Source organism: Chiloscyllium plagiosum, unplaced genomic scaffold (assembly GCF_037043375.1).
Source record: "Chiloscyllium plagiosum isolate Xiang-an unplaced genomic scaffold, Cpla_swu_hap1 HiC_scaffold_15, whole genome shotgun sequence".
Taxonomy (NCBI): domain Eukaryota; kingdom Metazoa; phylum Chordata; class Chondrichthyes; order Orectolobiformes; family Hemiscylliidae; genus Chiloscyllium; species Chiloscyllium plagiosum.
In genome coordinates this window covers 11,585,174-11,608,760 of record NW_028270153.1, presented here as the reverse complement: position 1 = coordinate 11,608,760, position 23,587 = coordinate 11,585,174, and the positions used below count along the sequence as shown (strand labels likewise).

General features: G+C 39.7%; 1 protein-coding gene across 5 annotated transcripts in view; it reads left to right on the top strand.

Moving 5' to 3' along the window:
• The window catches only part of rbm39a (RNA binding motif protein 39a), a 46,297-nt gene extending 24,315 nt beyond the window's left edge, over window positions 1-21,982 (top strand). For all 5 annotated transcript variants that reach the window (XM_087994738.1, XM_087994734.1, XM_087994737.1 and 2 more), the window contains 9 exons: window positions 4,824-4,961; window positions 8,164-8,229; window positions 8,375-8,579; window positions 10,356-10,442; window positions 11,994-12,026; window positions 12,858-12,939; window positions 18,318-18,423; window positions 19,336-19,414; window positions 20,799-21,982. In XM_087994738.1, the coding sequence (XP_087850864.1) occupies window positions 4,824-4,961; window positions 8,164-8,229; window positions 8,375-8,579; window positions 10,356-10,442; window positions 11,994-12,026; window positions 12,858-12,939; window positions 18,318-18,423; window positions 19,336-19,414; window positions 20,799-20,899 (897 nt within the window). In that variant the 3' untranslated portion in view covers window positions 20,900-21,982. The remainder of the gene's footprint in view (window positions 1-4,823; window positions 4,962-8,163; window positions 8,230-8,374; window positions 8,580-10,355; window positions 10,443-11,993; window positions 12,027-12,857; window positions 12,940-18,317; window positions 18,424-19,335; window positions 19,415-20,798) is intronic.
• Window positions 21,983-23,587: the final 1,605 nt, after the last annotated feature.

The following is a 23,587-nucleotide window of genomic DNA, read 5'->3' as shown; positions in this document are numbered from 1 at the left end:
AGGTCTTCACCTCCCATTGTATCCTGAACAACATTCTTTGGTATGTTAGGCACATCTTCCACTGCGAAGACTGACACAAAATAGTTATTCAAGGCCTCGGCTATTTCAGCATTACCCAATATTAATTCCCCTTTCTTATCCTGCAAAGGACCTTGGACCACTTCAGCCACCGTTTTCTGTTTTATATATTTATGAAAACTTTTCCTACCTGTTTTTATATTCTGTGCTAATTTGCATTCATAATCTATCTATCTTTATTGCTTGTTTTGTAGTTCTTTGTTGCTTTTTAAAATTTTCCAAATCTTCCTGTTTCCCACTACTCTTAGCTACTTCGTAAGTCTGAGATTTTAACTGAATTCCTTCCTTTATTTCCTTGGTTATCCAAGGCTAGTCTTCCTACCCATACTATCCTTGGTTTTGATTGTAATATACTTTCCTTGAGCACTGTGAAAAGTATCTTTGAAAGTCCTCCACTTGCTCAACTGTTCCACCATATACGTTATGTTCACAGTCTAACTTAGCCAACCCCTTCCTCATCCCCATTATAGTCTTTTTTGTTTAAGCATAACAGCCTGGTTGTAGATGATACTATTTCACCCTCCATTTCTCTCTGAAGTTCGATCATACTGTGATCACTCCTTCCAAGAGGATCCTTAAATACGAGATCATTAATTTTACTTTCTCATTACACAATACAGAGGAATCTCAATTATCTTAACGAGATGGGCACTACTTCGTTCTGTTAATTGATTCAATGACTTACCTCTGGTACTCGGGAGTTTTGTGTTAAGTCCACTCTCCGATCAGGAGACTAGGCAGCAACACACTGCATGTGAGCCCCTGCTCATCCCAAATATCGCCCACTTCTGCCCCTGTCCCCTCTTCGGGGCAGCCAGACTGGACACCAACAACAAGACTGTCTTTTGGGGGATGAGTCTCCAAATAGCATGCGCGCGCGCACAACGTTTTACTGAAACTTTTTGACAGGCTCCTTTGCCCTGTACGGGGCAGTGTTGGAGAGACAATCTGGGGAAGGGGAGGGGGGGTTTAGGGTACACACCTGTGTGGACCTCTGGGGAAAGTGGAGGGAGGAAAGAGAGGGCGCGGGAGGTCAGTCATTTGGAGAGGTGCCTGGGCTCCTGTCGATGTCCAGGACTGTTCTTGGCAGCATTTCAGTAAGTTGAGTTCTCTTTTAATCACTGTAAACAAAAGACACTGTCAGTGTTGGAAACGCATCTTTGATGTAATGTTTCTATCGGGAGCTCACGAGATCTCCTTCAGATAATCCGATATTTGGATAATTGATATTTGGATAATCGAGGTTCCTCTGTACCAGATCTAAGGTTGCACACTCCCTTGTAGGTCCGGTAGCGTGCCATTCAAGAAAGTTACCACTAAGTTGTATGAACTCCTTTTCAAGACTGGCTCTACCAACTTTATTTGGCCAATCAATGTGCTTCTTCAAGCCTAACCATTACAATCATTGATTGTATTAATTTACCTTGATTCCCCGCTTGCCTCCGTTGCTTACTTTTATTGAATGCTATGCTATTTAAATAGAGTCAGAGAGTATAGCAATTGCTTTGTTTCATATTCTCACACCCCGATATAGTCAAGCATCAACTGTTGCTTATAAACCTTATAGAGGTTTATAAAATCATGAGGAGCATGGAGAGGATAAATAGAGAAGGTCTTTTCCCTGACGCGGGAGAACTAGAGGGTATAGGTTTAGGGTGAGGGGGGAAAGATATAGAAGGGGCTTAAGGTGCAACTTTTTCACACAGAGGGTGGTGCATTTATGGAATGAGCTGCCAGGGGAAGTGGTAGAAATGGTGGAGTGGTGGAACATTTAAAAGGCATCTGGATGGGTATATGAATTGGAAGAGTTTAGACAGATATGGGTTAAGTGCTGGCAAATGGGACAAGATTAGGTTAGGATATCTGGTCAGCATGGACAGGTTAGACCAAAGAGTCTGTTTCCATGCTGTACATCTCTGAGTCTAAAATTAAAACTTGAGATGAGAAACAAGATGGAGAAGCAGTGTAGGTCAGCAAAGGTCAGGATGGGGACAGGATGTGTAGCTCGATGCAGGACACTTGCAGAGCACTGAATAGCCTAAAAGTTACAGCGTTAGTGACAATGGTATTTATGCTATAGGGAAACCTCAGATGCTATAGGGAAACAGCCTCTGCCTATTCAACCTCCCCTATAGCTCAAATCTTTCAACCCTGGCAACGTCCTTGTAAATCTTTTCTGAACCCTTTCAAGTTTCACAACATCCTTCCGATAAGAAGGAGACCAGAATTGCACGCAATATTCCAAAAGTGGCCTAACTAATGTCCTGGACAGCCACAACATGACCACCCAACTCATACAGTCGATCGTCTGACCAGTAAAGGAAAGAATACCAAACACCGCCTTCACCAACTTCTTGAATCATTAGACTAAATAACCTGCCGTTTTTCTGTTATGTACTCCAACATTATTACTTCAGTGATTTAGATATTGTAGGACTCTGTCCCAAAAATCTCTCTGCCACTTCAAGCCTAACTGTTATTTTGATAGTTCGTTCTTTTGGTCTTTGGCATCTTGTTTGTTTTCGTTATGCCCCTGTGAAACTCAGTGGCACCCTTTTCTACACTATAAATGCTAGGTGTTAATTGGGTATGTGTAACTATCATATTTTAATTAGTAACATTGGACATATTAGAAATGAGATGATATGCCATTTTGAAGTTGCAAGAATTGTGTGGAAGTTTTCCTTGAAAGTTTCAGTGGATAGGGCTGACAACAGAACCAATCGTCAGTTTGCAAGCTTAGTGTGTTGACTCTTAGTCAACAGGTACATCCAAAGTAATGTTTCAGTTTTGGTCAGTTTGTGTATCTATTACCTTTAACATAAAACTTTTTTCCCAATTAAGTACGTTTAATGCATCACACAACTGATGAGCAGTCTATTATGCCATTCTAGTCATGACCCTGGCAATCTACATTTTAAAACAACTTTGTCAAAAGGGGAACTGACAGTTGCCTGATAGTAAGCATCACAGAACAAGAGTTGGCCTTTCAGATTGAAGCTTGGTCTGCTTTTAATGTACTTATTAGATAGAACATAGAAGAATACAGTGCAGTACAGGCCCTTCGGCCCTCGATGTTGCGCCGATCCAAGCCCACCTAACCTACACTAGCCCACTATCCTCCATATGCCTATCCAATGCCCGCTTAAATGCCCATAATGAGGGAGAGTCCACCACTGCTACTGGCAGGGCATTCCATGAACTCACGACTCGCTGAGTAAAGAACCTACCCCTCACATCTGTCCTATACCTACCCCCCCCTTAATTTAAAGCTATGCCCCCTTGGTCTGTATTTCAATGTCTTTTTTTTGTGTGGTCCCCTATCCCTTAATACCCTATGTCTATGTCATGAATCATCTAAATCAAGAAAAGCACTGATCCTACTACCATTCCCTGAAACCTCACTGTGTACCTTTCTCCAGACCCCAAATAAATCTTACAACACAGTTTCTCTTGACTCAGCCAATTTTATATCCGGGTGCCATTGTCCCATTTTATTCAATTGCTGACAAGCCTGTTATAAGGCTCTTTAAATATATTTTGTCTGTCTGTGTGCACCACGTCAACTGCATTACTCTGGTCAACTGTGTTGCCTTATCAAAAAAAGTCCTCAACCAAATTAGATAACACAATTTGTCTTTAATGAGCTCATGCTGGTGAATTGACATTTGTGAATTTTGCTGATTGACCTATTATAAGAAATTCCTCAATGTCAGAATGAACTCTGCATCTCGAGCTTGTGCTTAAAGCCCTTTTAACCAGCATCTAAACCGTTCTATTGACCAGTTCTCTGGCACAACTCTATCAAAGCAGGATTGGGAGATTTTGGACAGTGCTTCCAATTTTCATGCTTTCTTCCTCTTCATCCTCTGATCCTCATGATTGTATCAGCTTTAATTAAAATCAGCCTTATATCTTTTTTCATCAATTTTTAGCCTACCTGCTGTCACAGTTACATTCTCTTTGATTTTTGACAGCATCTTTGATAAAGATAAATTTGAAGTATTCACTTAATACCTCAGCCACATTGTCTACCTCAGTTTCCTTTCATACCACAGATTATTCTGGCTTGGAAATGTTTGCTATTTGTCTGTCACTTAATTGAAATCCCCTCCATAACTCTGCGGCTGTAGCTGATGAACATTTCAAGGGAAAACAGCAGTGTCACCTTCTCGTGAGCAGTTACAGTTGGTTAATAAATGCTTACCTTGCCAGTGATGTGTATAGTTAATGAGCAAATAAGGGAAAATGTATTAAAGTCAACAATGAACTTATTAAAATACTCGATAAATAGACAGTTACTTTCTCTTAGCTGATGAGCAGCCTTTTTGTGCCAGAGGCTTAGTTACCTTGCAACTTTCATTTAGTGGAACAAGGTTTAATATTGTCATGAAAAGAATCTGGGATCTTTTTTCAAACTTAATTCAGTTGTTTATCTGAATAAAAGAACCATCATGGACACCGTTATTTAAAATGGAATTCTTTCAGTGTTCTAACATTTAGCAAATATACTCTTTTTTTTGGTAATATTTCTACAATTTGCTGTCAATTTCATCTTACCTTGGTTACAATCATAGTATTCTAACTTGATGTGGAGAAGCTGGTGTTGGACTGGGGTGGACAAAGTTAAAAAAAACACACAGCACCAGGTTATAATCCAACAGGTTTATTTGGAAGCAATTTTAACGAGTGGATTCTATGTACTACTTCAAAAGAGGTTAACTTCAGTCATTTATGTGAAACAGGCTGAGAAGAACCGAGCAGCAGCTCTTGCTAACAACCTACAGAAAGGCACAGCTGGACCAATGAGGCTATATGTAGGATCGTTGCACTTCAATATTACTGAAGAAATGTTGAGAGGAATTTTTGAGCCCTTTGGGAGAGTAAGTATGATGTCAAGATTTAGAGGGGCTTTGGTCTGAAGAATTCACTAAATGCACTAAATCAAATTTTGTTGCAAAATAAGGAATAAAAGTTCTGTTAGACTGGTGTATTTTGATCTGTGTTTAAGTATCCCTGTAACACTTCTGATTAAACATAGATTCTCTTTTGTTGGATATCATCAATATTCAGTGGCATTACCTTTGCTGAATCCCATAGTATCAACATCCTGGTGTATGGCTATCTAGAAATTGAACTAGAATAAGTACTGTAGTTGCAAGAACAGTTCAGGGCCTATGAATCTCACTGCAAGCAACTCACCACCCTGTTACCCCAAAGCGTATGTCATGGCATAAGTCAGGAGTGTATTGGAATGCTTGTCACTTGTCCGGATGTGTGTAGCTTCAACAAGAAATTTTAACACAATACGGAACAAATCAGCCAGTTTGGTTGGCATTGCATCCACAAGCATTTACTCTTTTCACCGCTGATGCACAATGGCAACAGTCTGCAGAAAATAATGCAGAATTCACAAAGGCTCTTTTAGACAGCATCTTCCAAACTAACAATCACTACCATCCAAAAAGTCAAGTTCAGCAGAAAAAGGTCAACACCACCTACAAACTATGCTCCAAACCACTCTTCCATCCTAACTTGGAAATGTATTATCATTTCTTCAGTGCTGCTAGGTCAAAACTCTGGAACTCCCTCCCTAACAGCAATTGGTTTACCTGTACTAAATAGACTTGAGGGATTCAAGAAGGCAGGTCAACACCACCTTCTCCAGGATAACTAAGAATGGGCAAGGCCCAGCCAGTGACATGCATGTCTCATGAATGATTTTTCATTTAAGTGATAATACCACTGGCCTAGTATTCCCCCTCCCACTCCACCAAGGATATGCAGGTCTTTGGACTCCTCCATTGTCAGACCACAGCGAAACGACGATTGGAGGAAGAACGCCTCATATTCCGGCTAGGAACCCTCCAACCACAAGGGATGAACTCGGATTTCACCAGTTTCCTCATTTCCCCTCCCCCCAGCCTGTCTCAGTCAAATCCATCAAATTCAGCACCGCCTTCCTAACCTGCAATCTTCTTCCCGACCTCTCCGCCCCCACCCCAGTCTGACCTATCACCCTCACCTTGACCTCTTTCCACCTATCACATTTCCGACGCCCCTCCCCCAAGTTCCTCCTCCCTATCTTTTATCTTAGCCTGCTGGACAAACTTTCCTCATTCCTGAAGAAGGGCTAATGCCCGAAACGTCGATTCTCCTGTTCCCTAGATGCTACCTGACCTGCTGCGCTTTTCCAGCAACACATTTCCACCAGTAATCCAGAACCCTAATATCAGAGGATAGACAATGGTAGCTGGTAAAATATGAAAAATCTGAATGAAGAAGCTAGCCAAATGTCAACCCACAGACTTGCTATCAATTGTTAGAAAAAACTTGTCTGGTGCATGAATGTCCCTTAGGGAAAGAAAACTGCCCTTCTTAACTGATTGTTTGTAATGGATCTATATGGACTTGAGTAAGGCGTTCGACAAGGTTCCCCATGGGAGACTGATTAGCAAGGTTAGATCTCATGGAATACAGGGAGAACTTGCCATTTGGATACAGAAAGGTAGAAGACAGAGGGTGGTGGTGGAGGGTTGTTTTTCAGACTGGAGGCCTGTGACCAGTGGTGTGCCACAAGGATCGGTGCTGGGCCCTCTACTTTTTGTCATTTACATAAATGTTTTGGATGCGAGTATAAGAGGCACAGTTAGTAAGTTTGCAGATGACACCAAAATTGGAGGTGTAGTGGACAGCAAAGATGGTTACCTCAGATTACAACAGGACCAGATGGGCCAATGGGCTGAGAAATGGCAGATGGAGTTTAATTCAGATAAATGTAAGGTGCTGTATTTTGGGAAAGCAAATCTTAGCAGGACTTATACACTTAATGGTAAGGTCCTAGGGAGTGTTGCTGAACTAAGAGACCTTGGAGTACAGGCTCATAGCTCCTTGAAAGTGGAGTTGCAGATAGGATAGTGAATAAGGTGTTTGGTATGCCTTCCTTTATTGGTCAGAGTATTGAGTACAGGGGTTGGGAGGTTATGTTGCGGCTGTACAGGACATTAGTTAGGCCACTGTTGGAATATTCCTATCAGAAAGATGTTGTGAAACTTGAAAGGGTTCAGAAAAGATTTACAAGGATGTTGCTAGGGTTGGAGGATCTGAGCTACAGGGACAGGCTGAACAGGCTTGGGCTGTTTTCCCTGGAGTGTTAGAGGCTGAGGGGTGACCTTATAGAGGTTTACAAAACTATGAGGGGCATGGATAGGTTAAATGGGCAATGTCTTTTCCCTGGGGTCGGGGAGTCCAGAACTAGAGGGCATAGGTTTAGGGCGAGAGGGGAAAGATATGAAAGAGACCTAAGGGGCAATTCTTTCACGCAGAGGGTGGTACGTGTATGGAATGAGCTGCCAGAGGAAGTGGTGGAGGATCGTACAATTGCAACATTTAAAAGGCATTTGGATGGGTATATGAATAAGAAGGGTTTGGAGGGATATGTGCCGGGTGCTGGCAGGTGGGACTAGATTGGATTGGGATATCTGGTCGGTGTGGACGAGTTGGACCGAAGGGTCTGTTTCCATGCTGTACATGTCTATGACACTTTGACTCTAATTGCCGAGAGAAAAAAGCCTATACTCGAACTTTTTTTTTTAAAAAGCTCAACCTCAGCAGGGTAGTAAAGCCACCTGCTTATCAAAGATTAGCCAATAATCAATACATACGCTGATTTATCATTCGCAGTATTAAGCGTTCTTTTAAATCTTTTACAAATCTTGTCTGATATTCATCTGCCAGTTATGCTTTTCTTGAAACCACAGGCCTTTTTTTAAGGCAAGCATTGATGTGGAATCTTAACTTAAGTTTTTAACAATTACTGTCTCGGCAATTTGCACTCAACTACAGTCATCCGAAATTTGTAAATTGGTTCAGTTCTACACGGGAGTCTTTCCTTACTGATGATAGGTTTGTACTTGTTGAAAATTGGAACTGGTTAGCAGATTATCTCAGAATTTTATTTGATTGGTAGAATGTCTACAAATAAGGTTTGGCCTTTATAGGTTAGGCATAGAGTTTATATATTTTTACATGCATATTTGAAGTTTGTTTAAATTATGATTTTGTGCTTACTGTTCGCTTTCTTAGATTGAAAACATCCAACTGATGATGGATAGTGAAACCGGGCGGTCAAAAGGTTATGGATTCATAACAGTAAGTCCGAGGTTTTTGTTCCCCTTTTTGGAAATAAGTTTTTCCATCATCTGTTTTGAACAAGTTCTCTAAAAAGCAAGAACTTTTTAATCATTGCCCAAATTAATTTATAAAACTAATTGGTGACTTGATATTTTCTATTCAGTTTTCTGATGCTGAGTGTGCAAAGAAGGCTTTGGAACAGTTGAATGGCTTTGAGCTTGCTGGTAGACCAATGAAGGTTGGTCATGTTACAGAGCGATCAGATTCATCCAATGCAAGCTCGTTCTTGGACAGCGATGAACTGGAGAGGACTGGCATTGACCTTGGAACGACAGGACGCCTACAGTTGATGGCTAGGCTTGCAGAAGGTATTTTAATAGGAGTGGGTAGGAAGATTTTAAACTGTTGTGAAATTTATCCTGCACATTCATCCTCTGTACTTATTGAATAGGGTTACAGTAGCACTTTAAATTCAATTGCATATAGACTCAATGGACTACTTTGAAATTTTATTTCTTTGGTTTTGTTGCATAGGTTTTGTACTTTGTAATTTTCATCACAAGATTCCTCAGTCCAGTCTGTTCTGTCCTCTGGTTAAAAGATTGATAAAGATATTCTATAATTTAATCATCCTACAGCAGACGGAGCAACATTGTTGAGATGCAATTGTAATATGATTTCCTTTTCTGAAAATGCTGACTTGAATCTGAATAGCATGCAGCATTTGATCCATTTTTGACTGAATGGATGAATTTGTTCAAGTTATTAGTAGTTGACTTCCAAAATCAACAATGTTACTGGTCCTTTGGAGCCACACTGTAGAGTAAGCCAAGACACTGAGACCCTTGTGAAAGCTCAAGCCTGTCCCCTTAAAAACCTGCAAATTGTTTACAATTGTATTCGGTCGTTTTTACAGTAGTAATACAGTAGATATTATAGAGCTGGTTTTCATCTATATTCTCTTCTAACTAGATTCACAGTTGTGGAGAAGCCAGTTTTAGGAATTTTTAAATTGTGTATCATGAATTATACATAGAATTTACCATATAGAAGGAGATAGTTCAGTCCCTCAGGTCTTGTGCTATGTTAGCTCCACATGAGCTGCCACCCTCCTTTGACATCTTGTCCGAAGAGTGTTTGTATCTTTTTTTATTCCTGTCTGTATCATCTATTTATCTAGCTTCTGCTTAAATGTATCTTTGAAGTTGCTGAGGCAAATAACAGTTGGTAACTAGTTTCATATTCTCACCACTCCCTGGATGAAGAAGCTTATCCTGAATTGCCTCTTGGATTTAATAGTGGTTTTAGATTTATATCCTGTAACTTCAGAATTTCTCACATGTGAAAGCATCTTCCTATGTTGTCAAGCCCTTCATAGTTTCAAATACTTCCATTATGTCACCTGCAGCTTGGTTTTGTTAAGCATCGAGCCCAAGCCTGTTAGTTTTCCCTGATGGTTGCACCCTGTTTATTTTGTTATCATTATATGTTTTTGTCTCATCTCATTCTTTGTCTCCTTTTTTGTTATATTGTGACCAGCACTTTGTGTCATACCAAGATCTAAGATGCTGTATGAAATGTGATTTTAATTTTTGCACAAAAGGCTGGACTTCTGTGACCTTAATTTGCCATCGCAACTTCAAATTGAGTGAATGTGCACCCCTATATTCTTTTACCTCTCTTCTGCATTAAGGCTTTTGCTATCCAAGTAATATGTAGTCTTCATCTGCATCCTTCCTACTCCCAACATGCATCACCTTTCATTTATCTGCATTAATATTAATGTCAAAGTCCATTCTTCAAACTTGGTCTAATGATGTTGTATTTTGTTGCTTCTTTCTCAGTTTAACTGTACCCCTTTAAACTTTGTATTGCCTCAGATAATTGCAGTCCTGTTTTTTGAGTCCCAGTTGTTTATATAAATGAACGTGGTCGGAGCACCTATCCTTTTGAACACCACTTGCCTCAGGTCTACCAGTTAGAGTAATTTTTTTTAAAACCTACTGAATTTTCTCACTTGTAGTGAATTTGTCTGTTTTGTCATCTGGTTCCTAAATATTTGTGTATTGACATGTTGTTAATGCAATAATTATTCTTGTTTGCAATGTCTGCTTTTCTTATTTATCTATTTTATTTTGGTTCAGGAACAGGGTTGCAAATTCCCCCAGCAGCACAGCAAGCATTGCAGATGAGTGGCAATATTTCATTGGGTGCCATGGCAGCAGTAACGGGTATGATTAGATTTTTAAGACTTTTTAAGCAATGAACAAGATTGGTGTTTGTGCATGTCCTAATTAAGTCATAAAGATGTACAGCATGAAAACAGACCCTTCAGTCCAACTCGTCCATTAGCATTGCAGTACTATCACTATATGGTCAAATTTGGGGGAATCTGTTCTGTACCTCTGTTAAGACTGGAAAGGTTGCTAATATTATAGTAAATAATAGATTTTCAACTCTAAGGACAAACCAGCTCTTGCGGAATATTAACATTGACGAAAACGGGACACCTTGTTTTCTAACCAGTGAAATGGGTGAGAAATTTGTGTTTTCTTCAATCTCACATAGGGTGGTATGTGTATGGAATGAGCTGGCAGAGGAAGTGGTGGAGGCTGGTATAATTGCAACATTTAAGAGGCATTTGGATGGGGTATATGAATTTGAGGGGTATGGGCCAGGTGCTGGCAGGTGGGACTAGATTGGGTTGGGCTATCTGGTCGGCATGGACAGGTTGGACCGAAGGGTCTGTTTCCATGCTGTACATCTCTGTGACTCTAGTTCTACTTCTATTCCATAATGTTGAATCAGTGATGTAGATCTTTATTTCCGTGGCTAACTGGACAGATATAATAGAGCGAGAGTTATTGATCTATTGTTTGGAAAATTCTAGCTTCACTGTATGGTTTGCGCTACTCTAGTTAATCTCATTGAAGTTGGATCTTTTCAGCAGCTGACAGGAGTCGCGCAAGTTGGGGAGAAAATGCTGGACACAAAAGCTGTTCTGGGCATGGATGTGGGGAGGTTCCCCATACTTAAGTTGTGTAATGTATTCATGCCACAGAATGTCCCTTTGGGGTAGATGATAGAAATGCTAAGAGAAGGCTAGGAGGTGGCTACTACCTGTGAATTACATCTGAATTGTGTATCACCATTTTCTTTTAGGAAAGAACACAGGAAGAATATCATAAGTTGCATACCCTAGTTTTAGTAATTATATTTCCTTTAGATACAGTTTGCCCCTTTGACATAATCATGAAGTGTGATATTCTGTGATGAAATGTTAAGGGAATTTCTTTTTCTGTTTGGCTGTGGGGGTGCTGAAGTTTTATTTATCTTTAAGGCAGATTTGGATAAATTCTTGATAAGGGGGTAAAATTTTAATGGGGGCAGGTGGATATGGCCATGATTTTATTGAATCGCTTGAGCAATCATAGAGTCATACAGATGTGGAAATTAGACCCTTCAGTCCTACCAGTCCAGTCAAGTGGCCTTCTCCTATCCCCTAATTCAAATCTTCATGTTTCACAATCAAGTTTAGTTAACATGTAAATATCTGATCAAAAATACAGTACTTGCCATTACAGGGTCCTAATAATAAGTTTGATGTTTAGTGCTGCAGTACTTTACAGCTTTGATTTTCTTTGTATAGTATTTTAATTATATGATGATTTGTGTAGTGTGCACTTTTAATCTACCAGGCTGGTTGAGCAAAGATTTGTATGTTAATTAACATTGTTTTAAATACAACTCTTTAATATTTTCTGTTTTTGCTTTGTACTTAGACTTGCAAGCAAGAATTATCCAACAGACTGAAGGTAAAAATTTGCAGGAATTTTCTTTTTCTAAATTTAAACTAGAAAATTATCACATTTCTTTAACAGTTGAACAAATCGAAGTGCAGAGTGCTGCACTTAGTTCTTGTGTGCAGTTCAAAATGTAGGCATAGTGAATAAGTCGCATTCTTCAAGTTAACCTGTTGTTCAGTAATTAAGGAAAGGACACCCTGGAGAAGGTTTCATGGAGATTTTTATATCCAACAGGCATCTGATGCCTTTGTTTACTGGAAAGTCAGTACTTCCAAAAGTGCAACACTTCTGTACTGAACTGAGAAACAGAATCCTCTATGTATATTCCAGAATTTGTATTGAGTGGGTCAAGGCTGCGCTTGGAGTGCTGCAAGCATTCTACCTTATGATCATAAGGTTTTTTTAAACTAATGTGACCATGACGCAACACTGCAGTACGTAATGATGTCATTTTTCTCATTCTCAATCTGTTAAGTACTTCAAATGTATTTGATTGGATGTAATGCTGTTTGGGATATTGAGATTGTGAATAGCACTATTTAAATAAGAGCTTATTTTTAGTTTTTTTAAGATGTCTGGTAGTTCTGGAATTTCAAAAGTGAACTGGCACATAACTAAAATTCTACAGTGTGAGCAGTTTGTGACACACTTAAAGTTATAGGCATTGCAGTTATGCAGGAGCAATGTGAACACTAATTACTTTTTGAAGTAGTTAAGGGCAATTATAAGTTATTGAAAGTACATAAACTAAAAATGCTTATATTTGCTATGTACATACGTATTCAAGCAGATACATAATTAGTCTTTTGGGCATTATTTTAAGTCTTATTGTTATTTCAGCACTGAATCCTCCTGTGACTGTAAATACCCCACCAATAGCGACGCAGTGTTTTCAGCTCTCCAACATGTTTAACCCACAGTCGTAAGTGTTTTTGAATTCTTTTCTGTTGATTGTTTTTCTGAATTACATTCTAAAATATAACGCCAAATAAAGCATTGTTTGCTAGCTATTTTCCATTTATAATCTAGTCATTCAGTGACCTTTGAGACAAATAATCGGAATGATTTAATGTAACGAATACAAGAACATGGGAATTCACTGCTGCAGAAATTTGAATTATCAGACTATATAAACTGAATAGGTTGTCAATTAAATCCACTGATAATTAATGTGGGGAAAAGATAATGTTTTATTCATTTATGTATTATGTAATGTATTATGTAATGTATAATGTATTTTGGGCAGCACAGTGGTTAGCACTGCTGCCTCACAGCGCTAGAGACCCGGGTTCAATTCCCGCCTCAAGCGACTGACTGTGTGGAGTTTGCACGTTCTCCCCGTGTCTGCGTGGGTTTCCTCCGGGTGCTCCGGTTTCCTCCCACAGTCCAAAGATGTGCAGGTCAGGTGAATTGGCCATGCTAAATTGCCCATAGTGTTAGGTAAGGGGTAAATGTATGGGTATGGGTGGGTTGCGCTTCGGCGGGGCGGTGTGGACTTGTTGGGCCGAAGGGCCTGTTTCCACACTAAGTAATCTAATCTAATCTAATTCAAGAAATTAGCAAGTTGTTAAAGTACATCACTTTTGTTGCTAGGGCCAGTTGCTATAGGTGTGCCTCTTTTTCAACCTGTTAGCGGCATCAAAATGTTTAATGATTGGTGCGTGGCAATGAGCATCAAAACGTTTTTTTTAAAAATAATGTTCCTAAGTTGTGTGCATAGAAATCTGATGATAACTATCAGCTTGCTATCCAAGGCAAAGTGATATTGTGTCATGTTAACCGCTTGAAAACAGTTGCAAATTCACAGAAGACTTGAATGCATTTTTGGGCCCCTACTGAGATTCTGTAGTTATGTTGCAATTAATTTCTACCCTAAATGATAATGTGCTTTTATGTTGTTCCCGAGTGTTTGAATAGACTGAAAGTGGCCAATGCAGAACCGTGATCTGAATTAGAACATAGAATAGTACAGCACAGTACAGGCCCTTCAGCACTTGATGTTGTGCCAACCTTTTAGCCTACTCTAACATCAAATTAACCTACATACCCTTCATTTTACTTTCATTCATGTACCTATCCAAGAGTTGTTTAAATGTCCCTAATGTATCTGACTCTGCTACCACTGCTGGCAGTGCATTTCACGCACCCTCCACTCTGTAAAGAACGTACCTCTGACATCTTCCCTAAACCTTCTTCCAACCACCTTTCTTAAAATTATGCCCTATCATGATAGCCATTTGCGTCATGGGAAAAAGTCTCTGACTATCCACTCTATCTATATCACTCATCATCTTGTACACCTCTGTCAAGTCATCTCTCGTCCTTCTTTCCTGCAATGAGAGAAGCCCTAGCTCCCTCAGCCTTCCTTCATTAAGATGTGCCCTTCAGTCCAGGCAACATCCTGGTAAATCTTCACATTCTGAAGCTTCCACATCCTTCCTATAATGAGCAAACCAGAACTGAACACAATATTCCAAGTGTAGTTTAACCAGGGCTTTATAGAGGTGCAGTATGACCACGGGGCTCTTAAACTCAATTCCGCTGCTAATGAAAGCAAACATACCTTATGCTTTCTTAACAACCCTATCAACTTGGGTGGCAACTTTGAAGGATTATTGACATGGACTCCAAGATCCCTATTCCTCCACGCTGCCAAGAATCCTGCCTTTAACCCTGTAATCTGCATTCAAATTCACCCTTCCAAATTGAATCACTTCACACTTTTCCAGATTGAACTCCATCTGCCACTTATCAGCCCAGCTCAGCATTCTGTCAATGTCCCATTGTAACCAACAACAGCCCTCCACACGAGCCACAACTCCTCCAAACTTCGTGTCATCGGCAACTTACTAACCCACCCCTTCCACTTCCTCATCCAAGTCATTTATAAAAATCGATCCCTGCGGAATATGTACTGGTCACCGAGCTCTAGGTTGAATATCTTCCATCTGCTACCACCCTCCGTCTTATATGGGCAAGTCAATTCTGTATAAAGTCAGTCAGATCTCCCTGATTCCCACGCCTCCTTATTTTCTGAATGAGCTTACTGCGGGGAAACTTATCGCTTGCTAAAATCCATATGCACCACATCCACTGCTCTACCTTTGTCAGTGTGTTTTGTCACATCCTGAACGAATTCAGTAAGGCTTGAGGCATATCTGCCCCCCTCAAAACCAAGCTGACTATCTCTAAACAAGCAATGCTTTTCCAAATAAACATCAATCCTGTCTCTCAGAAATCTCTCCAATAATTTACCCACCACTGACATAAGACTGACTGATCTGCAATTCCCAGGGTATACCTATTCCCTTTCTTAAACAAGGGAATAATATTTGCCACCCTCCAATCATTTGGTACCCCCAGTGGACAGTGAGGACACAAAGATCACTGCCAAGACTGCAGCAATTTCTTCCCTTGCTTCCTGTAGTAACCCTGGATATATCCCGATTGGCCCAAGGGTCTTATCTATCCTCATGTTTTTCAAAGTTTTCAGCACATCCTCCTTCTTAAAATCAGCCTGGTTTAGTATATCAGCTTGGTTCACACTTTTCTCACAACAAGGTCCCTCTTGCTTGTGAATACTGAAGCAAGGTATTCATCAAGGACTCCCCTATTTCCTCCGACTCCAGACACCGCTTCCCTGCACTACCGCTTCCCCGCACTATCTCTGTTTGGCCCTACCTCACTCTGGACATCCTCTTGTTCCTCACAAGTGTGGAACACTTTGGGGTTCCCTTAATTGTATCCGCCAAGGCTTTTTCATGTTCCCTTCAAGCTCTCCTAAGTCCATTCTTCAGTTCCTTCCTGGCTACCTTGTAACCTTCTAGAGCCCTACCTGATCTTGCTTTCTCAACCTTTAAGTACAAAGCTTCTTTCTTCCTCTTGACTAGATGTCCCACATCTCTTGTCATCCAAGGTTCCTTCACCCTACCATCCCTTCCTTGCCTCAATGGGACAAACCTATCCAGCACTCGCAAGTGCTCCCTAAGCAACCACCATATTTCTGTCATGTGTTTCCTGAGAGTATCTGCTCCCAGTTCATACTTCACATGTTCTGCCTAGTAGCATTGTAATTCCCCCTCCCCCAATTAAATACTTGCCCATATCGTCTGCTCCTATCCCTCTGCACGACTATAGTAAAGGTCAGGGGGCTGTGATCACTATCACTGAAGTGCTTTCCCACCGAGAGATCTGACACCCGACCTGGTTTGTTGCCAAGCACCAAATTCAATTTGGCCTCCCCTTCAGTTAGCCTATCTACATATTGAGTCAGGTATCCTTCTTTGACACAACTGACAAAATCTGCTCCATTCATATTTGTGCTATTCTCCAGTCAATATTAGCGAAGTTGAAGTCACCCATGACAAAACTGTTACTTCTGCACCTTTCCAAAATCTGCCTCCCCATCTGCTCCTCTATGTCTCTGTTGCTATTGGGGATTCTGTAGAAAACTACCAATGAAGTGACTGCTCCTTTCCTGTTTCTGACTTCCACCCATAATGACTCAGTAGACAAACCCTGCTCTTGTCATCTCTGCAGCTGTTATACTATCTATGATCAGCAGTGCCACTCCCACACCTTACCTCCCCCCTCCAATTCCTTTTGAAATACCTTAATTCTGGAACATGCAACAACCATTCGTGCCCTGTGATATCCAAGTCTCCGTAATGGCCGCAACATTGTAGCTCCATGTACTGATCCATGCTCTTAAGTTCGTCACCCTTATTCCTGATACTACTTGCTTTAAAATAAACACATTCCAACCCATCACACTGACTGCAACCCTGCCTATCAACTGTCTATCCTTCCTCACAGATTCTCTGCACGCAGTATCTGCCTGTACACCAGCTACCCCATCCTCTGATTGGTAACTGCAGTTCCCATCCCCTTGCCAAATTAGTTTAAACCCTGGTGAAGAGCTCTAGCAAACCTCCCTCCGAGGATATTGGTACCCCTCCAATTCAGGTGCAACCCCTCCTCCTGACATAGGTCCCACTTTCCTCAAAAGATATCCCAATGATCCACATTGCTGAAGCTCTCCCTCCTACCCCAGCTCTGCAGTCACGTTTTCAGCTGCACTCATTCTCTGTTCATAGCCTCACCAGCCCATGGCACCAGTAGCGCAACCCTGAGATTATTGCTGTGCTGGTCCTGACTTTCAGTTTCCACCTTAAGTCCCTATATTCACTTTTCAGGTCCTCATCCCTTTTCCTAGCTATGTCATTGGTCCCGATGTGTACCATGACTTCAGGCTGCTCACCGTCCCCCTTAACAATCTGGTCGACTCTATCTGAACTGGCACCCAGAAGACAACATACCATCCAGGAGCCTCATTCACGACTACAGAATCCTCCTTTCTGATCCTCTACCCATTTGAATCTCCAATTACTCTTGCTCCCTATTCTACCCTCTTTCCTTCTGAGCTACAGAGCCGGAGAAGGGTGAGGAGGAGGGTGGGTGGGAGACACTACACATGTAGGGTTTTGGGTTTAGCCGCTGCCCGAATATATTAGTTTGCTTACCCAACAATGATGGGGATATTCTGGTGTGCCCCTGTCACTGGATTCTTGTTTCAGTTTTTATATTGTTATTTTAATTGCCTGTAAAATGTTCGCTCTTTCTAGTTAAGTTGATTATCTTTATGTTACACTCAGAATTCATGTTTTCATTTGAGGCATTGAAATTATATTGGGGATCTGTTAGTGACAGCAACCTCTTAATAAGCTTTCCCAAAGATAGTTTTTTATATGAGAGTCCCAGTGATAAATGGAATTTCTGTTTGGTGGTAGGTGCCATCACAATTGATCCTATTCTTATGTTTACCTGATATGGGATTGAAGATTACCAACTTACTTAGAGGATCCTCACCTTTTTCAGAATGGAGATAATTAGGAACATCCAAATTCCCTTTCCCTTCCTAACCTAGGTGATGACCTTGATTTTGGTATCCACCATTGCCTAGACAGCAATATAGGTTAAATCTAGGTCCTTCTATCTTTATGTATCTGGTCAGTCATTAATAAACCCAGCTAGGTAATCGGGTCTGATTTCCAAGTTTAAGTTCCTATTCCTCAAAGTAACAAATTGATTTTACTTGGGATACATTTGTTACTTGCTATTCACTAAGTTTTGTACAGTCAGTGAGTGGTTGAGTTCCTAATGCTTCGAGTTCCTAATGCTTCAATTTCCTAATAATGTTTTCACCTATTTTTAAATTTACTGTATGCTGAGATTCTGGATTAGGAAAATTAGAGGTACTTTAGTATGTGATGGTAACTATTGCATAACTTCCTTCTGAAGGGAAGATGATCCAGCCTGGGACCAAGAAATTCGTGATGATGTGATTGAAGAATGTAACAAACATGGAGGTGTAATTCACATATTTGTGGACAAAAATTCGCCCCAGGTGAGTAATTTGTCCAAATGAAAGTTTTCTGTTTGTGTTGGCATTTTCAGAGGTTTGTTACAGAGAAGCTTGCCATTTGAATCAGTGGTGTAGCACAAGTTAGAAAGTATAAAACAAGCATTCCATTAGAAAACAGTTGATGGAGCAACCAATTTCAAGTAAGGACAAGACCATTCATTGATCAGGCAGAAAGTTTATGTAATTAGTCCACTCAGTGCTGTGGGTTTCGGCTCCTTATTCTCCTGCTATCTGACTTGACGCTATAATAATGTACTGTTATGCACTGCAAAATAGTAAAATACGTTCTTCAAATGTAACAACTGTGATTTCTGTAAGGAGCTTTCTGAAAAACTAGAAGTAGATTCACTAATAACGTTTTGTTGAGAATTTGATAAACACTTGAAAGGGCACCTTTAGAAGGCAGGTGTGCCTAATCGGGGAATTGCCAGAGGCAAAGTAGGAAAAAATGGCCAAGCTCACTGTATATTTTTGTGATTCAACATTTCACAGGCAGTCATTTGTACTGCAAAATCCATTGTTTAGCTGTTTCCAGGCATCCTTTTTTCTTAATATACGGTCTAGTTATGCATTAATTGCTTACGGTCACATTCCACCTTGTGTTTTCAGTAGTCCTTCTGCTCTGACCAATTGTGGTTGTTTTAGTTCCACTTGAATATTAGGTCAGAACAATTCCATATGTAGCAATGGTCACGAGTGGGCAAACAGATGTAATATCCTTTCTTAATGTACAAGTATAGTGTGGGGAATAAAAAAAACTAATGCTAAAACTTAATGAAAACAAAAAATACTGCATCCGTAAATTTGTGAAATGGTAGGCTAAAGTTGAATATTGGTGCTTTGTCAAAACTTGCTTGTCAAAAGCTATAATCCGGTATTCATTTCTCATTTTAGGGAAATGTCTATGTGAAATGTCCGACTATTGCTGCTGCAGCTGCTGCTGTTGGTGCCTTGCATGGAAGGTGGTTTGCTGGTAGGTTACTGTTGAAATTATGCTAAAAGTTGTTTTCACACATTTGTGCATATTGCTTAAGCTCGAAACTTGTAAAACTCGTAAAGGGTGGCTGAAAGTGTATTTCTCTTGGCTTTTGTTGGGTGAGAGTTTATAGAACCAGATGTTTCAGAACGAAAGGCAGCCCATTTAGAACTGAATGAGGGGGAATTACTTCAGATAGTGAATCTTTGTGGAATTTTTCATTCCATGGAGTTATGGAAGCTCAGACATAGTGTATGTTTAATGACACAGATTAGTAGATGATATCAAGGGATACTGGGAAAGAGCCTATGATGTTGAAGTAGATGATTAGCCATTATTTAGTGTGGTAGAGCTGGCTGGCAAGTTTGAATAGCCTATTCATCGAAGTTACATATATGTAAGTTGAATTACATTGGAAAACTGGAGAGTGTTGTTATTGATGAGGAAACTTACATGACGTACAGGGCAATGTTTGGTGCAGTTTTAGTTCCATTATAGATTTTTTTGCCATCTTCTACTTGTGATGATGTTAACACATGAGCAAAATACTATGAATGTTGAAATCTGAAACAACTGATAATGTTGGAAAAACTTAGTAGGTCAATGGTGTCTGTGGAGGAAGAAACAGTTAATGTTTCAATTCCGATATGACTCCTTGGAACCTATTGTGTGTTTCTTTCTCTACAGCTGCTGCCTTGTCTGGAGTTCCTCCAGTATTTTCTGTTTTTGTGAAGACATTGGCTTCTTTCTATGATTTTTGACCATGACTCTTTGTTTGAACAAGACGCTTTTACAAATGTATATTATCTTTGGGTTAATTGGGTTTTAGCCCAATATCTGTTGAGGGGTCTGGTTAGATCCAGCCCAGCTTCTTTCCTGAACTGAGTATGTGCAGACAGAAATAGATGTTGGCGAGGGGGGGTGGGCCTTGCTGCTCAAGTAATTTTTTTTAAGTACACTTGATTGTTTTAAATTTGTGAAAATACATTACATTACAGTACAAAAAGGTATTACAGAAAGGGCTAACGCACCAGTTTCTTTCAATATAGTAGTGTTTTGCTTTATTGTACTTTACATTTAGAGGTTAAGTTTACAATATAAAATTCATGTCTAAACATTCGCTGAGTGTACAGTGCTCAAAGGATTATCCACAGATTCCAGCTTCTCAGTGTACTATGCTTAGGGCGAGCCTTAGATTAGAACGAGGTACTGATGATGCCCATTATGTTGCTCCAGTTTTCATTCTGGCTGTGGTTAGCTAAGCTTGTTCAGATCCTGAATTGAATCTGCAATATCCTGGTTGGGAGACTGAGACAGTCTTTAAATGATTTGCTTTTGTGCCTAATTTGATATGGAATTTTAACTTGTTTTTCTTTCACAGGAAAAATGATCACGGCTGCATATGTGCCACTTCCAACTTACCACAATCTCTTCCCAGATTCATTGACAACTACCCAGCTGTTGACTCCAGCAAGACGATAGGAGCTGCAAGGAAACTGCATTACTGCACTCACTTCTAATTTGGAGGAATGTGGACAATTATATAGTGGTCACCTGTACAGATGATACACGTGAAAAGTACTGGGGAATTCTCGCACAGCCCCGAATGAACTTATGATAAATGTTTTTTTTTCTATCTTGCCAAGCCCCAGTGGAAGGAAATAAAATGGCAGAAGTAGATTTACACAAACACCCTCAGGCTGTTTTATTTTAATTTTGGTGCAGTATACTATATTTTGATGACACAGTAGCATTGACGATCTGATCAGCAAAAAGCCTGCAAGTATTGAAAAAGTTGTATTTGGGGTTTTGAAGTTATTTTTGTGGTTTCTGAAATAAGACTACTGCAGTCAGGTAGACTCCATAGAAATAGCACTGCACTCGTACAAATTTTAGTTACATGTTTAGTTAATTAATTTTGATGCTCTTCTGATCAAACGTAGCAGATGAGCCTTTTTATAAATAATTATCAGTTTAATAAAAACTTGTCTGGAAAATACTATTGTATCTAAGTGCGGTATTGGAAAAGGTAGCCTAATACATAGATTGCAGCTCTTGTGAATTAAAGATCACACTGTTAATTCTCAGCACTGATCATTCACTGCATTTTCTCTGCTAACTATGTGGAATCCCAGTTGATTCAATAAGATGAGAGTTAGTGGCTGTACTGAAGCAATCTATGGGGCAAGTTATAAGGAGTGTTGAGGTGAGTTTACATACAATTGGGGAAAAGGGGGCCAGTTCGGATTCTTCAACTTAACTGGAAAAAGGGCCCTGTCTTTTGCTACAAAATTGTTTTTTTTTTGGTGATTCATATTGCCAACTATTCTAGGTTGATGTATTGAGAGCCCAGAGTTCAAACATGAAAGAGTTTACACTGATATCCAGAGGTTTGGATTCCTACCAGTTGGAATATATACAGAGGGTATATACAGATTTTAATTTGTGCAACAAGTGCACATGGGAAAATTTCAGCCAGTTTCCATTCCATGTTCAGAATTGATAATTGGAGTGGTTTTCTTTCTATACCAGAGTCAGTCTCGGCCTGTTTAATATTAGAAACATCACTACACCTAGTTCTAGAAGGTGTTAAATCTAGATCTGGCTAGCATTCTTATGACCAAAGTTCTGGGTTTTAATTATATAAAAGGTAAATTGTAATGAAACTGCATTCTAAATAGCCTTTGTGTACAGTTGATCTCTAGGCAACAGTTAAAGATTAAAATTATTGTATATACAGTTTGCCTTATTTGGTCCATTCTCAGTGGTGACCTTCACACCCCTAATGAGCTTCTTATGTAAATACAGTTATAAAAGTGATGTGCTATCCTTGTGCTTCCATAGGATCGAGGCCAGACAAACTTAATCTTACCTTAAAACCATCATAAACCTTCAGTTGAAGATGATTTGATGGGGGAGGGCCTGTTTTGAGGGGTGGTGGAGGAGAAATAGAAATTAAACAATACACCTCAGTAAGTAATTAAATACTACAGCATTGCTAAAACATGAAGAAAGTTCCAAACAAAACAACAAACCTCATCAGTCAGACTTCTCTGGCAAGAAGTATTACTATCGACATTTTGTTACTAATGAACGAAATCGAGGTGTACAGTTCATATTGAGAGAATATTGTCAGTTCACAGGTTAAGTGCATGGACAAGCTTACGTTGTAGTTGGAACTGTTTTTCCCTCATTGCACATTTTTTTTTAAACTTGTCAAATAAGATGAGAGCCAAATATAATCATTTTCAGTGTATCTTTGGATACTAATTACAGGTAAGCGTGGTCTTTCTGTAATTTAGCTGTGTTTAGAATAAAACTTAAGGCCAGTTAAAGGAAATTGTTTCTCACTGCCTTTATATTGTAGAAGGTCTTCAGCAGGAAAAAGCATTGGAAAAATTCGTTAATAAAGTTTTCCTTGTAAATGCACAATCAAGAAATTAAGCTGAAAAGGGTAATAGTAATTTTGTCTGGCCCTTCGTGCTGTCTTTTGCTTTTCTTTTAAGCTCTATGAGCTCTGGAGTGTAAACATTACCTGATTTCTTTTTCCCTACTCTAGTGTGATTTAAAAGCAGCCTGGTATTTCTATTCCAAAGTAAGGATTTTGTAATTGGTATAAATTTTGTATAAAAATGCAAAATCAGTCAATAAATAAGAGAAAAAACTCTTGGGGGACAATTTGAATTTTGTTCACATCTATATTCCTGGGTGTTGTGTACGGCTATGAGTGATTTAACTCATTTGAGTGGTTCTAATAGTTGTTTAATTCGCATGGATGTTCATGCATTTCTTTCAGGCTGTAGATATTGTTGATTCATACTTCTAACATTTTCCTGTTGTGCTGTGATCAAAAGCCTAAGTATATCAAGCCTATGGTAAAACAAACACTTGCGTCAACATACATTGTATGGTGTTCTGTAACCAGAATAATCAATTATCTTTTTAACTTTGATTTAGTCATCCAGAGATCAAATGGAATATCTACCATATTATTATCCCCCAAAACTCTCTGAAATATACCCTAGATTGGGGTCAGCAACCTGTAACTCCAGAGCCACGTTCTGCTCTAAACCTTTTTCAGGTGGATCATATCAACTTGAGCAAAAGCCTGAAAAATAAGGCAAGAAAGGTTTTTTTTATTGTGGAGATGAAAAGACAAATTTATCATTT